Here is a 17067-nt window from a genome sequence, read left to right as displayed (position 1 = left end):
CAGCAATGAGTCTTTGCTCAGCACCTTATATAGAGGAGTTCTACCTAAGATAAGGATGCTTTTGGACACAGCTTCAAATGGAAATTTCCTCAACAAGAATGTAGAAGAAGGATGGGAGCTAGTAGAGAATCTAGCACAATCTGATGGGAACTACAATGAGGACTATGACAGAACAGTAAGGTTTGCCTCCAATGATCAAGATGAGAAGTTCAAGAGGACTTGAAGGTTGTTCATGAGAAGTTGGACAAGATTCTACTAAGCCAACAACAGAACATTCATTTCCTTGCTGAAGAACAAGATCCAGTTCAAGATGGGGAGAATGAATTTGCAGAAATTTGCTACATGCAAAATCAAGGAGGATTCAAAGGTTACAATCAAGGAGGAGGATTCAAGAACAACAACCTCTCCTATAGAAGCAACAATGTGGTCAATCCTCAAGATCAAGTCTACCCACCTCAACAACCCCAACAGCAAAACAACTATGCCCCCAAACAACAACATCAAGGGTTCCAGCCTCAATTGTGTACTCCACCAGGGTTTCAGACTAACCAAGACCAAGAACCAGATTTGAGAGCTATGATGCAACAAATGTTGCTTGGGCAAGCAAATGGGCAGATTGAGGATGCAAAGAAGTTTGCTGAGCTGAACCAAAAGATAACCTCTCAGTATAATGATCTCAACATCAAGTTTGAAAGTCTGAACTCTAGAGTGAAGTACATGGAAAGCAACATTGTATCTACTTCAGCTACAAAGCCTAATCAACTTCGTGGAAAAGCTATTCAAAACCCAAGGGAGTTTACTGCTAAAGCTGTCCATCTATATGAGGAAGCTGTCACTGAGGACAGTGAAGTCCAAGATGGGGAGGATTCATCATTTATTGAAGCCCAGAGTAAAAGTTTCACACAGCAAACTTAATCCGGAAAAGCACTCGACCTAGTGCTCGACCACACACACGAACGAGTAACTGATCGAGTGACCAGTGGAGCTGCTTCCCCTGAAGCTGTTAAACCTGATAAGTATATTCCTCCTGCTTATAAACCACCTCTGCCTTTCCCAGGACGTTTCAAGGCACAAAAGCTGAAAGAAAGGGAAATCATTGAGAAGAAGGAAGCCATGGCTTTACAAGAAAAGGAAGTAATTGAGAAGAAAGAGGTGATGGCCATTCAACAAGAAGTTATCATTGAGAAGAAAGAGGAAGATAGAGGATCCCCTTTGGAAAAATATGCTCAACATCCTTTCCTCAAGGAAATGCTTCTTGAATTATCCAAGCAAAAAGCTCAAGAACAAGATACCAAGGATTTGAAAGAGATTGGGAAAGCTATTATCCCAAAAAAGCTTGAAGATCCAGGGTCATTTAACCTACCTTGTTCCATCAGCTATATGCACTTCAACAAGTGTCTATGTGACTTGGGAGCTTCAGTGAGTTTAATGCCATACTCAATTGCTGAGAAGTTGGGGTATGAACATTTTAAGCCCAGCAACCTCTATATTGGCCTAGCAGATGGATCAAAGAGGGATGTGGTTGGGGTAATGATACACAGAGTTTTAAACCTTATTTTCCTACTGCAAGTGCACAACAAAGAAGTAGTACTTAGGGGTCGAATCCCACGAAGACCAAGTTTTACTCTATGGTTCTATTGGTTCAATTTCAAGCTAAGACAATTCAAAGTTGGTTTTTGGTAACAATTAAGCGATTAAAAACGGTATAAAAAGGCAATAAGCAAAACACTAGATCAGGGGTAATTCTCGAGAATTTCAGAGATAGCAACTAAACAACTATTCAGGGCATAGATTAAGTAACAGTCTAGAACTCAAACATAAATATAAACTGATCCACTGTCGTGGCATCAATAACTCTATCTGATCGATTCTGTGCGGAAACGCGGAGCACGTGCTCAGACATCCGGAGCACATGCTCGGCGGTCCATTAACCCTAAACTGTCGTTTGAGCCCAGAATCGCAGACAAGCATTAAAGAACAGGAATGATAAGTTCACAAATCACCTACAAATCAACTTTCGCAGTTCTAGGATAATTTGCCCACTAATGTCTTTTCTAGCAACCTATTACACTTTTGATGAATAGATAAACTTAGAATCATAGATTGGGTGATCAAATCAACCTAAGCATTAAGTCTAACAATAGTGAAGACAATCGATTATATAAAGCCCTATTTGTGTCCTGTTGCTAACCCATGAAACCCCCTTGAAACCCCTAATCTAGCAAAGAAAACTACTCAGACATAGAGAATTGAATAGCCAACATAGATGAGAAATTCAATAGCATAAAAATATAAAAATCACAAGGGTTCAGAATCGCTTCTCTAACGTAGCCGCTCTTCCTCTCCCTCACAAAACGTCGCTCAAAAAAAACAAAAAGAAAAGTATATTCTCTCTCCCAAAAACCCTAGGTTAAATAGCATACAAGTAGAGAAAAATAAGGAAAGAATCCAAATTCAAATCTCCCTATTAAAAATCGATCTCCTCCCTCTTTCTCTCACAAAGGATCGCCTAAAATAAGGGGAATTAGGCAGGGAATCGGCGCCTAGATGCTTGCCACGTGTCGTCATGAAACCGTAGAGTTGGGAGCATGTGCTCGGAAATCGGGAGCATGTGCTCCTGGGTCTAAAATCAGCTTTTCTGCTCCAATTCAACTCCTTTCTGCTCCGATTGCTCCTGCTGTTCCAATCCTTGCTTTTAGCTTCCTAGCCTCGTATTATAACCTGAAAATGACTCAAACAACTACAAAACTATCAAATAAACGGGGTCAAAGTGAGTCAAAACCGTAACATATCAGGTAATTGAAAATTTTCCAGTCAAGATAGGGGAGGCTAGGATTCCAACTGATTTTGTGATCATGAATATGGATCAAGAGCCAGAAGATCCTCTCATCTTGGGGAGACCATTCTTAGCCACAGTTGGGGCTGTAATTGATGTTAAGATGGGAACCATCAAGCTCCACCTTGCTAAAGACTTCACTATGAAGTTTGACATCAAGAACTCAGCACATCAACCTACTATTGAAGGTCAGCACTTTGTGGTAGAGAAAAAAACTAATTGTGAAGCTTTTGAGGATGGAGAGGACCTTAGGATTAAAAGTTCAGCACAAACCAAGATTTTTGAAGTGCTCAAAGATTCAGTTCAAAGGCTAACTGACTTAGTGGAGGATCTTCAAGTTCAGCTCAACAAGAGGTCTTTGAAGAAGGCAAGACCAAGGCTCAAATTAAGAAGAAACAAGGTTTATGTGTTAAGAGTGAAGTGATCAAGGAGCAGCTTCACATTGATCAAGTGGTACCAGGGAGGATCTCATCACCTCCTTGGACTCTAAACCAAGCCTGAAAAGGCAATCAAATTCAAGCTTAGTGACTTTAAACAAGCTCACTAGGGAGGAAGTCCCTTAGGTATCATTGTAAATATGTTTAATTTTCCTTGTAGTTTTGATTTCTTTTCTTTTATGTTTATGTTGGGCAGGCCATTTTATGAGAGTGTAGATGGATTTAAGAAGATTTGGACTTGTAGAAGTGAATTCGCAAGCCCACTCGACCAGCCCATGAGAGGTACTCGATCGAGTGGTGTAGGAGATCAAGCCCAATCGATTCAAATATCTCTTGCACGATCGAGTGGAGGGAGAAAGGAGTTCAAATTTTAAAATTTGGTCAAGCACTCGACCACGTGGGGTCGAGTGGTGGGGTCGAGTTGCAAAAAAAGAGAGTCAAAGATTCCCAATTCAAATTTGAATGGTATGGACGCTCCACCCTTGTCTCATTGTCCCCTTAGCTATAAAGAGCTAAACTCGATCCTAGACTTCTCACACTCTCTCATTTGCTTAAACCATTAAAAATCTAGCTTAAAATATCTCTCAAGTTCATCTTCTTGCTCAAGATTAGTTCTTTTGGTTTTTGGGTCACTAACCTATTAACTTTGAGCTTTGAGTCTATTCCTTTCAAGTTTTCTTTCAAAATGTTTTCAATGACCACAGGATCATCTCAACAAGCCACCGAACGCTCCTTGAATCGACGTGATGCACAATTAACATCAAGAAGGCAAGCTGGTGGAGGTACTCGATCACCAACTCGAGCAGCCACTCGACCGAGTGCTGGTTCGAGTAGGCGGTCGAGTGGAGTGCCGAGAAGAAGACATCAGCTAGTTGAGGAGGATCCTAAGCAAACTGAAAGTGAGGAAGAGATGCAGTTCACTCTTCAAGAACACATGAGGAGGAACAAAGCAAAAGGAAAGAGGCCAGCTGAAGATCAACAACAAGAGGAAGAAGTTGAGAGTGAGAGTGAAGAAGAAGAAGAAGGAGAAATGGGAGAAGAAGAACAATCATGTGGACTAACTACAAAACAGCTCTATGAAGCCTTCATGAGGATGAGCTTCCAAGGAACAAGATATCCACACAAGGAGACCATGGAGAAGCTGGGAATTGCTGAAGATGTGGAGTTTCTTTTTGAAAAGTGCAACCTAAGCAAGTTCATGAGTTTGTGCATGGAGGGGTATAGAGAAGAGAGATGTGAGTTCTTAGCCACCATCAAGTTTCACTTCTACTCAACAATGGACAAGGAATCTGGACCTGGTTGTTGTGATTTCACCATCAAGGGGAAGAAATATGAGCTTTCATTTAAGAAGATAGCCAATATTTTTGGTTTTGAAGTTGGTAGTCAAAGGAATATGATGATTCCAAGGGAAGAGCTTTTCTCTGTTTGGGAAACCATTGGAGACAACTACACCGACTCATCCTCCAAGTCCAAGAGCTCAAAGATAAGGAGCCCAGTCCTAAGGTACTTCCACAAGCCACTAGCAAACACTTTCTTTGCTAGAAAAGAGACTGGAAATGTGAATGAGGGAGAACTCAAGATGATTGATGCCGCACTCAATGGTATCATCCTCCAAGCAAGAAATGACACCATCATCCTTGGGAGTAGTGTGGAGACTGATCTTGCCATGCTCCTTAACCAAATGATATACTATAGAAGTTCGGTGAGTAAGTTACACAAGAGGGGCTCAACTGGAATTCTAACCATTGGAGGCATCATCACTCCAATGCTAGTGGCTGCAAAAGTACCACTTAGAGGAGAGCAAGCAAAGCCAAGATGTATTGACACCAACTACCTCACCTCTACTCTCATTCTAGCCAAAGAGATGCACAATGGGAAGCACCTCTTCAACTTTGAGCTTCCAACACTAGGGAAGACTCAACTTATTCTACCCAAAAAGGCCTTACACACTCAATTGAATGCAAAGAATATAAAGACATTCAATTGAGATTATCTTGAATCATTCATACTTATGTCTTGAGGAATTGAGGTTAATAAGGCCTTTACTTATTTTTAGGGTTTTTCTTGAATCTTCTCTCAAATTTCTCTTACACAAAGGACTGTGTAATTTAAGTTTGGGGGATGGTTTGAGATAGTATTTGATGTTGTGTTTTGTTTTCTTATTTCAAATTTTTAGCATAATCATGTTAGTACCCTAAAAATTTGAAATTTTTTGCAAAAATCTTTACAAAAACAGAGTGTTCATGTAGTTTGCATTGCATATTAGCATCTTGTTTAGCTTGTTTCATATAGGACTGTTTCATAACTGCATTAGGGATCTATGATGAGTTTTGCCTTGTTAGCTTGTTTAAATTCACTAAACTAGGATCAATGCCCAAGTTAATAGTACTTTGATGCTAGTTGAGTGGTTAGAAGCATAAGGTTGAACCAACTCTTGAATTGCTGCATTGCATTTGGTCTAAATTGAAGCATGTTGTGATTTGATACCATTTCCTATTATTAAGAACCTAATATTGACTTATAATTATCAATTTGTGCATTGCTTTAAACTCATGGATACCATACACATATTTGGATCATCTTTCTCCTTTTTACCACTCTTGTTGATCCAAGTAGCTGATTGCACCATTAAAATCAGTTTCCCCTACCCTTAACCAACCCTTTTTTTTCAAGCCATGTTTACTCTTGAGTGTGTAAGGCCTTTTTGGGATTGAGTTTGGTAGAAAGTGTTATGTTAGAGCTGACAAGAATATTGCCTTGTGTAGTTCTAGTTTGCAATTTTCAAACTAGATAGGACTAGGTGGTTTAATTCTTAGGTTTGGGACTTGGTTGTTTTGAAAAAGAAAGAAAAAAGAAAAAAAAAAGAGAAAAAGAGAAAGAAAAGGTTAAAGTCTTTAGGAGGGGAATGTGTTTAAGTAAATTTAAGCTCTAGTGAAAGAATGGAAAGTATGAGATTGTTAAAGATGGTTCTAATTAAAGAAAAAAAAAAGAAAGAAAAGAAGAGTCTAGCAAAAAGCTTTCATGTCTTAAGAAATGAGAAGAAAAAGGAACCATAGCAAATAAGAAAGAAGTCCCATTCCAATAGTTGATTCAAATAAGATATCTCTCGTACGGTTTTGTTCTTGTATGTGTCTAAGTGTTCTTACCTTTAGCATTCTTCTAAAGCTCAATCCATTTTTCATGAGAGAACAACTATATTGATAAGCCCCACTCTAAAGAGAGACCATCATTGTCTCTAAACCTTTATTACCAAGCCAAATGAGTTTAAGCATTGCATAAGTTGATTCATGATCTTGCTTAATAAATGTTAAAGGAAATGGTTGATTTGAATGCATGTGGATATCTAAGGCTCAAATCAGTAAAGGTTGTGATAGGCTTGTCTAAAATCTTTATGTACAACTCATTCAACTTGCATCATAGTGCTAGTAACTTGGACAATGATTCTAGCTAGTTTGTTAGCAAGCTTTAGGAGCTGAGATCCCACTTTCAAACCTCACCTACCCTCTTGTGTCTTTCATTTGCTTGAGGGCAAGCAAAGACTAAGTTTGGGGGTGTTGATGTTCATATATTTTGCCCTGTTTTCCCCTAGTATATTCACATCTTTTGCATGATTTTCTATCTCATTTGTCCATTATTGCATAGTTTTATAACTGTTTATGCATTAGAGTAGATTTGCATTGCATTTGCATAGTTTCTTGCATAAACAGGTGATTTTGGATCCTAAGGAGCATGGAAGTGATGCTGAAGAAGATTGGAGCTGTCAAGAGAAGGAAACAAGGGATTTGGAGCTGAAGAATCAAGGTCTGGAAGTCCACTCGACCAGGCACTTGGCCGTGTGCGGAGAAGGACTCGACCGGATGGGAGAAGCAAAAGAAGAAGCCACTCGACCAGCACTCGACCGAGCACCTGGTCGAGTTGACCGAGCCGCCCACTTATTTTGTTTTTTAGCATTTTTAGGGCTTCCCTTCCTTTTCCTATAAAAGGCCTTGTACTCTGCAGCCACAAAAGGAGAGACTTTTTAGAGAGTACAATTCTAGACCTAGTATTTACCCTTTTGGGGAATTATTCCTTTTTGCTTTTTATTGCTTAGATCTTTAGCCACTTTTGTTTATTTTTAGGAAATCTTTGATATTTGTTGGTTTCATAACTTTCAAAGTACTAAGAATTTGAGTTTGATTTCTTCTTCAATATTGTATATCTTCATCTCATCTTTCTAAAAATGCAAGTTTCATTGATTTCTGGGTTTATGACTTTGTTCATCATGTTTTGTGATTGTGAGTAGTAGTTTAGGATCTTAAGGATGGGTTAGGTTGGATGATGGTTGTGGTTGTTTAGATTGGTCAAGCTTGTTTGTTATAGATCTCTTCTAGGCTAGATATGCTCTATGCTAATCTTATATTTGAGAGGGTAAGGTTAGATCTTAAGCTTCTTAGCATCACACCAATGTCTAAGTTGTAAGATAAGGCTAGATCTAGAGATTATCATGAAGCATGCTAAGAGATTAGATGTTTTGTTGATTTTTTACTTTAATGATCTGTTGTTTAATGCCTGCTTTTATATGATCTTTGCTAGTGAGAGCTAGACTGGAAATATCTTAGCTTGATTGTTATTGCCAAGAGATTGGATTAACTTGTATTAGGAGATCATTGTCTAGAGATGGCTCATGTTTGATTGAGGTTTGTTGACCAGTTTTAGATAATCATAGCTTGAATCCAGCCCATGAATCCATCCTTAAGACCTTTCTTTGTTTATTGATTTCCTTTTTAAGTATTGTTAATTGATTGCTGCTTGCTCTGTTTCAATATTTGCTCTGTTTCTGGCATTCGCTCATCAACTCGACCATCCACTCGATCGAGCATCCGATCGGTTGCTTGCTCGAGCTCATTCCAGAGTTCCTGTTTTATGTTCTGCATCTTTCTGTTTCATTCCCTGTTTCATTCTAGTTGCATTTCCTGTTGCATTCATTTAGTTTTTGTTTAATCTGTGGCATCACTTAGTTTGTTTACTATAATTCCTGTTCTTGTTTCACTTTATTATTGCTTTAATCATTCTGTTTATTTTGCATTTAGTACCCTGTTTTTAGTAGGTTTTCATTTTGCATTTCTTAATCTTCATTAGGTTGTTAGTGACAAACATCCTTTATATTTGGCTTGACTTAGATGAGTATTCACATCATGATTGCTTGCATCACACTCATTATGGTTTGACATCTCTTATACTACAACTGCATAAGGGTAATTGAAACACCTTCCATCTCTTTCATCATATCATTCACCCAACAAATATATGAGTTTCAGGAAGGAAACCTGGATAGGGACAGGGCTCAGACGTGTTCAGAATTGTTTGCTCACGACTCTTGGGGGACTTAGGTTCTCCTAGTATTACCATATTCTGAGACTTTGTGGCTTGAGAATATGATTGGTATATCAACTTTGGATGACAATCCGGAGGCGCACTATAGGGTGGCAACCCGAGAGACAAATATTGGATTTCCTTATATATTATGGCATGCGGGCTTAGGCCCGATGAGGAGCCAACATTATGGCATGCAGGTTTAGGCCTGATGAGGAGCAAATAAAAACTCAAGGTTGAGACCTATGAGTCAAGGAAAGTCCAAAAGTCGAGAACAAATAATGTCTGGAACGTGAGTCTATCGCCTAGAGGTGACCTTCCGTAGATCGGTCGAAGGAGTGCGGGTCGTGGAGACGGTTGCACGGGAGTCATTGGCTGATGGTTGTTCGAGATTCGAGGACGAATATATGTTGGTGGGGAAGAATTGTAACATCCGCGAACCAAAATGTGTATTTTGGGGATGGGTTTCGACCGACACCAATGGTGGTGTCGATCGACACCATTAATTTCTGGTTCGACCAGATTGATTTAATCGTTGATTTTGGTCAGTTTGGTTTAAGAAGAACCATTGAACCGAGTAGTAAAGGAGAAAAGTTTACCTGGTCGTGTTTTTGTTGTTTGTCGCCGCTTGAAACAGAGAGAAAAGGAGAGAAACAGTTTCCTAAGGTTTTGTTGAGATCTTGCTGTGAAAGTGAAGATCCAGGGCTAGAGACATGTTAGAAGCTTGCTAGGAGGGTTGGATTCGTCGTGGTTGGTCTGAATCTTCCTGCAAAGAGGTGAGTGCATGACCATAGCTGATCTAAGCCTGAGATTCCTTTGTTCTAGCTTGTTTGTTGTTGTTTTGTGTGTTTTTTCCTAGCAGATGATGAAATATATATTACAATTTTTCCATCCATGTCAAAAGCAACAAAACAGCAACAAACAAGCAACCGGAGTATGTTTGTTTATTTTAGCACAAATGGTGTTGAGGCACAGCTTGCCTTGTCTTGCAACTCCTTGATCTGTCATCCCATTATCTTTACTGTGCCAGTGAGGTCTTTTACCTTCCTTGCCAAAAACTTATTCATCCTCTTCAACCACCCGATTCTTTTGTGAGCTTCTCTCACTCCCACCGGTTGCTTTTGTGAGTTTCTCTCATTCCATTTAACACAAATGGTGCATTTAGCCACAAATGGTGCACAAATGGTGCATTTAGCCATTTTTAATGATAAAACAAACCTAGGAAGAGGATGATAAATTATATATTACAATTTTTCCTTTCACACACAAACTTTCCTCTTTCCCATTCTTCGTTGTAGTATATATTTAGTGTTGAGTGTTTGGTCTTGGAATTCATTTCGATTGTGATTAGCCGTTAGCGTTATGCATGAATATTTTGGTTAATTAAAAATTGTATGTGTACTTTTACAGGAAAAAGACATATAAGAACAATTGTAACTGTTGCATACAAAAAATAAAGGACAATTGTAACTTTTTTTTTTATTTTTAATGTAACTTTTAAAATGAATATTTGTACAACGTTTCATTGATAACTAAAGCTGAAAAATCAGAAATTTGTGAACGTCTATCCCCGATGGCTCGTATCGATGACAGCCAGTTACAAACTTGCTTATCAATCTTTTTGATTAAATGAGATGCTGCGTGTGGATTCTTCCTATGCTTGAACAATCGTTATTTTACACTAGCTAGCAAACCTTTGTATGAAGTTGAATTTTGTTGTTGTAAAATCTAAAATCCAATGCTAGCTACAGTTTATTCTCTTGATTACAAAAGCGATAGAGGTGAATAACTTTATCAATTAGAAATCGACATATGTGGATCCGCATCATTCATTCTTCTGAATCCTTTAACGAAGAAAAATTGTTATGTGATTGTTAACTCGCGCTAGAGGTTGGCCAGTTGGGCCTTGGGCTTATGAAACTTAGGCGTAGAGAAGGTTTTGGTTTATTGGTTTATTGGTATATTTCGTGGCTTTGTAATCGGAGACAGAGTGGTTCGCCAGAAATTATGAAGTAGCTCCGGATTGTTTTTGCTCAGTCCTCAGGACTTACATAGCCTCCATGACTCTGGATTTGAGGGAGTCATGTGATTCCAACAAGTGAAGTACTTCGGCTTCGTCCATTTCGAGAATCATTCATGTGATCTTTGCAGCTAAATGTGGCTCGAGTTGCTCAACAAGCTTGTACAGATTCTCACCAAGCATCTATAAAATCTAATAACCATCTTGTTATAAAACGAACATTTGAAAAAAAAAAAAAAAAAACAAGAGATGTTGGGGGTATGTAAAGACTTTAACCATTAGTATGTTTTACCCATTATTACCAAAACAGCCAAAATCAATAAAATCAACTCCTAACTGTTTGCGAAACGCTTTTTCATACTTAAACTTCAACACTTTGCAAATAACAATCTGGATTGTATTAAAATTCAAATTTGCTATCTAAACTATATAAAATGTTGTCAATTTCAACGTCTGTTCGAACAATGTTAATTCATAATTTAACGTTGTTGAGTCAGACGATCCATGAAATCCACGTAGCACTGGAACTTATTAAAACTACGTCGTTTTGGTCATTTTTGGGTGTGTTGTGGCAAGAAATGATCAAAAATGAAGTCTCACAACACACCTGAAAACGGACTTCAATATCCCATTTTTTGTCAAACGCTTTGTTTCTTGCCACAACACACCTAAAAATGACCAAAACGATTTAGTTTTGGTAAGTCCCAATGTCATGTGGACCCTACATGTCATTTGACTCAGCACCATTAAACTTTGACTTAACATTGTTCAAGCAAATGTTGAAATTGACAATATTTCATATAGTTTAGATAGCAAATTTAAATTTTAATACAATTTAGATTGTTATTTGCAGAATGTTGAAATTTAAGTATGAAAAAGCGTTTGGTAAATAGTTGAGGTTGATTTTGGCCACTTTCTCTATCGCTAGATCCATGTAAACTTATTTTCTTATATTCATTTCTCTATTAACCGCCTCAATCTGAACCTATAACATAAAAAAGTTTAGATATTTTAAGATAAAAAAAACATAAAAAAAATTTAGAAAAAAAAAGAATTTAACCATTAGCATCTCTGTTTCAACTTTCAAGTAGAAATGACTTGCATTGAATGTAACTCTGTATCAACAAACTTACGGTTTTAGAAGCTTCCTCTGGTTTCGAAAACGCGACAAAGCAAGCATGATCCTTTACTCACTCCACTACAGTCTCTCATAACCTATCCACATGCAAAAACATATATGTAAAAAATAATAAAGAAATCTTAAAAACAACGACTCATATATTCTATGTAAAGAAATACAAACCTTGCATAATATTAGAGTTCCATAAGGAGAAAAAAAGTTTGAGGATTTCATCAGTTATGCTTTTATCTAACTTCTTGACACACAAACACAAGTTGTTGGAACCGTGAGATCTTTTGGCAACATTCTTCGCAGGTCGCTTCATTACTAATGCCATCTCATACTTCTCTTTCGATATCCCAACAAACCACTTTTTGTAGTAATCAAGCTTCTTCCCATTCAAAGCCTCGACGAAATATTTAGATTATTTTGTATATGAAATTGTATATATCTGAATTAATTTGATTATACAATTACAAATAATAGTTACAATTGAATTAATGTAATTAGAAAAAAAAAATGAGATAAATTATTTATGTTCAAACTCACTTCAATTAAATTAGGGCATATATTGCAAAAAAAAAACACCCCAATATTATATTCAACACTACAATACGTAGTCAGATAGTCTTAATTATCTTATCACAAATAAAGATAAGATAAGATATTTTCATTGAATTGAGTTATTTTTTGTTTGTCCACCACTCATTGAAGTGAGTTAAACATAAATTACTATACCATTTAGACGAACCCATAGCTGATGGACTCGCTGAAGCTAAAGTGATACTTCAGTTGGCTGAGTATGAGAGATAACTAGCAAAATGGTAGCATTTGGAGGAGTTCGAATTCCAGACGGATATGTTCAGAGCTTGGATCAACTTTTGTTGGATTTAAACGTCAGAAATGTTAGCATGAAGTGTCTAACATTCTAAAGTATGATCTGATGACTTGAGGTCACAAAATGTCATAACTGGATGAGCATTCAAAGCTTTACCTTGACATACCAATGAAAAAAAATGATGAGCATTACAGAAAGGCTGTCTACGTGAAGGTCATGATAATCTTCTTATATATACCAACATCTGCACCCCGGTTGAAGGTTTGTTCCATCACCTTGACAGAAGGATTCGAAACACTTGTATGGCTAGGAATCACAATCCCAAGCTTTAGGGCATGCTCGAGTTATGGTTTTGAAGTTACTCTACTTAGGGACGATACTTGGGTTCATCCTTAGGGGTGAACCCATTCATTTACCTCTCCTATTAAATATAAACCCAAGTATCGTCCGATCAAAAATTAGTTGCATTTCCACCCGTCAATGAAATCTTCACAGTTTAAAACCAAGTACAGAGTAGCAATCCTAAGCTGGTAGAATAAGGCAATAATTTTCGCTAGAAATAACAATTTTGTTCAAATCTCTAAAACTAATAGAGTATATAAACAATCTACAATCAAACCATGTGAAGTGCTAAAACATACACATGCCCACTCAAAAGTGTGTATTTGCACTAGATACACAATATTTTGGCCAACTTTTGTTATATTTAGGGCTTATATATAGTGTCGGGATAGCCAATGATGATGAAGGAATATAAATCTAGAGGGTATCAATGATGATGAACAACTGATCATTACACCTAGAGGAAGGTGATTTAAATATACAAAATGTCTCCTAAAGTGTACTGATGATAGTGGAACATTGGTATGATATACATTCTATCGAAGTGTTGATTAGAATATGGTCCCTTACTCCCATCCAACTTCTCTCCAAAGTGTATGTAATGTAGCGTCTTCTTTGTAATAAGGATACCTAGAATATATCACATTTAGACACTCATAACCACATAGATAGGCTCCACTGCCTCCACACAATAGAAGGCAACACTTCACGAGAGAGATAGAAAGCAAAACTCCAAAATTATCATCCCCCTCTCTCGGCACAAAAGGCAAAAAAACATAAAATTGTTTATGGGATGATATTAAAACAACCCTGTAAAAAAATACATCGCGTGACAAAAATATACAGCACTTTATTAAATTCATACGAAGTACAAGAAAATAAGATAACAGAGAAAAAAGAAAAAAAAATGATTTATTGATTATACACGTGCGAACAAAGTGACAAAATATAATTTTACCCCTTAGCTCCTAAAAGCTAGCTTTCTTTAACGACGAGAAATTAACGGAGCTACCTAACGCCGACTTACCAACCTCAATATCAAACGAATCATATCGCCGGAAAAGCTCAATCACGAACAACCTCGCCACCAAAACAACGAAATCCTTACCGGCGCACTGTTTATTTCCCACTGTGGGAGTCTCTGTCTCCGGTCCATTAGACCACAACACATGCCGCAAAAGCTTCTCTCCTTCCTCTCCGACGAATCTCTCCGGCACAAACTCATCCGCCCGATCAAAAATCTTCGGATCCTTCGTCGCCAACGGTTGGTAACCGTAGAGCATTTCACCGGCTTTCACTTTAAACGCCGCGTCGTGGCTCTCGATCACCATATCCCTCTTCGCTCTAGCGTATTGAGCCGGAACCGGCGGTTCAAACCGGAGACATTCGTAAACCACTGATTTGGTTAACTCCATCTTCTTAATCGCACCCATCGTTAATTCTCCGCCGTTGGATTTAATCACGGATCGAATCTCCTCCGCTAACCGGATATGGACTTTTTGACCCGCTCGCCCGATCCGTTTAACCATATTCGGGAACAGTATCTTCATCCCACCCCACGTGTTGAAGCACGTGGCGAAGAGTAGGTTGTGTGTCGCTTCTTCTCGCGAGATACCCAAATTATCGGCTTCAACGAGAATTTCACCGGCTGATTCGTAGAAAAACTCGTAGAGTCTATTGTAATCAGATTTGACCAACGCTGGTGGTAAACTAAAGGTGTGGAGGAGAGGCTCTTCTATAACCCTTGGTAAACCAGCAGTGAGCAAAGGGTGAAGGTTGAACAAGACCCATTTAGTGATGAGACCCGGCGCGTCCGCTTTAAGCTTTGTATCTGCGGGATTCGTCCCGTAGAAAGCTTTAGCCAAGAAATTAAAGGCGGCTGCGTCACTGGAGCCGCCGAATTCGGCTTTCCCTTTAAGGGAAAGCTCTTTCTCTAGAGAATCGAATAGCTCCGAGTAAGTTGCTCGAAACTCCGGGAAGATCCGGTTTCGAGCTGACTTGAGGAGGAAGAAAAGAAGTGTTTTGAGCTTAGCGTGTTTAGGCTCCGACGGGTCGAGGTAAGAAAGGATACGGTAGCCGCCGGTTAGTTCAGTTGATGGCATGAAAGTACCGGTGAAGAGATCTTTCTTTTCGACTTTATCGACGTCGAATAAAACTTGGAAGCTTTTACCGTCGAGCAGAGCAACGACTTGTGGATTCTCGGCGATGAAAGCACCAGGTGGCATGTTGACTCTGTAGACGGTAGAGTCGTATTTACGGATGCGAGATTTGAAGAACTCTTCAGGTCCTTGATTGTAAAAGTAATCCCAACGGTCACTGATTGGTCCAACGATTGGTAAACCGTAGCTTCCGGGTATGGGACGGATAGGGAGATCTTTAGATCCGGTTCGTGACTCTACGGCTAGATCTGATCCGGAGGCTCTGATCGGACGGGTCAGAACTCGAAATTTCAACGGCCTTGAAGGAACGGTCTTTGGGTGAAGAGAGATTGGGAAAGGAGTTGAAACTGAAGAAGCCATCGGCAACAGTGGCGACTTGTTTTTTTTTTCTTTTCTTTTTTGGTTTCTTGACAGATATTTGTAAGTGATCAAGAATGGAAATAAATAATGTATTGAATGGTTTTATTGTTGTGTAGAAATAAAGACGACTTGGAATTTGTATTTATAATGGAAATAAACAAATGTGAAATGAAAAATTGAGAAGAAAAATAAATAGCGAAAATTAAGTTGGGTTTATTAGTTTGAGATTTGAATAGAGTTTTAAAGATTTTAAATGTTACGTAGAATCTTTTGTTATTAGATGAAGATTTTGTTAAACTCTATTAAAGTTTAGTGTTATTAGTTTGTGATTTGTAAAAAGTGATTTAAAATCTTAATAAATTTGGATTATTGGATTCAGATTTTTATAAAGTCATCAAAAGTTTTGTGTTATTCAATTAAAATAAAAGAATTTATGATTGTTAATGAATTCAATTATTATGTTATTGGTTCATAATTTTAGACACTTTTTTTACAAAATAAAGTCATAAAAGGTATTATAAAAATATAGAGATTGTTTGGAAGATTTTACAAGATTTTAGAAAACTAATCAACAAAACTCTCTAGCAATCTTTCATTTATTCATTTTTAATAATTTTGTTAAATTCTTCAAAAATCTTTATAAATTAAAATCTAATATCATTCAAAAGACTATTTGGAATTATATTTATAATGGAAATAATCAAATGTGAAATGAAAAATTGAGAAGAAAAAGAAATAGTGAAAATGAAGAGTGCGTGGTCCGCGTGGATGGAAGATTCCTTTTTGTGACCAAGCAGAGTGATGATGGAGATCTCAATTTGTAGAGAGTCTGACCACCGGCCAGCTCATTAGAAACGTGCTTTGAATCCATTTTATAAAAAGTTGGTACTATATTTTTTAGGACTTGTTGCTCTGTTTTACTTTTTATGTACTTAAGAGAATTGTTTAGCCTCAGGTTTAGGTTAATTTAATTCGATTGTTTTTTGTATTGATTTGATTCAGTTAGACGTGAATGGCACGTAAGTATATCTATAAGTCTTTCTATAAACGGAAGTAGTATGGAGATTTTGTTTTTAGCATTAGTTGTATAAAACGATAGTTTAAACCTTATGAGAAATATAAAAAACTTTGTCATAAAAAGTTGGTAATATTTGTCAAATATTTTTAATGACTTGTTTGTTGCTCTCTTTTTTTATTTCTCAATTTTTAATTTATAAATGCTATCACTATTATTTTTAATTTTATTAGAAATGATAGACATCCAACCCAAAACCAAATAGCATGATGACAAACGATCCAACGAAAACAACCTAAACTTAATTTTTCGGAAATATAATAAGACATACTATTTATATAAGCCACATAGGTGGAAAACCATTTTTTATGAAAAATTGTTTATTGAATCTAATTATAGACTCTATACCATATTAAAAATTATGAATATCTAACTCAAAACCAATTGAAATGAGTAAAGTAGTCCATAATCCTTATATACTACTCCAAGGAATGCATGTGGGATTCTAATTAAAAAAAAATTAATAGAGGGGATGTTGCTCTTATTGTACTTGCGAGATGTGGTTAGGGTGTGAATGGTTGCAGCGGT

General features: G+C 37.4%; 1 protein-coding gene across 1 annotated transcript; it reads right to left on the bottom strand.

Moving 5' to 3' along the window:
• Positions 1–13775: 13775 nt before the first annotated feature.
• LOC104725217 (allene oxide synthase, chloroplastic) lies at positions 13776–15660 on the bottom strand. Its single transcript, XM_010443839.3, has one exon. It carries the CDS (start codon positions 15462–15464, stop codon positions 13914–13916), a length of 1551 nt encoding a protein of 516 aa, XP_010442141.2. The 5' UTR covers positions 15465–15660; the 3' UTR covers positions 13776–13913.
• Between the last annotated feature and the right edge of the window lie 1407 nt (positions 15661–17067).

The sequence above is a fragment of the Camelina sativa genome, chromosome 11 (assembly GCF_030686135.1).
Source record: "Camelina sativa cultivar CO46 ecotype springtype chromosome 11, ASM3068613v1".
Classification (NCBI taxonomy): Eukaryota; Viridiplantae; Streptophyta; class Magnoliopsida; order Brassicales; family Brassicaceae; genus Camelina; species Camelina sativa.
This window is presented reverse-complemented; position numbering and strand designations above follow the sequence as displayed.

Bases quoted from the DNA above. Each gene is read 5' to 3' on its own strand.
- LOC104725217 (XM_010443839.3), bottom strand. From the start codon at position 15,464: ATGGCTTCTTCAGTTTCAACTCCTTTCCCAATCTCTCTTCACCCAAAG.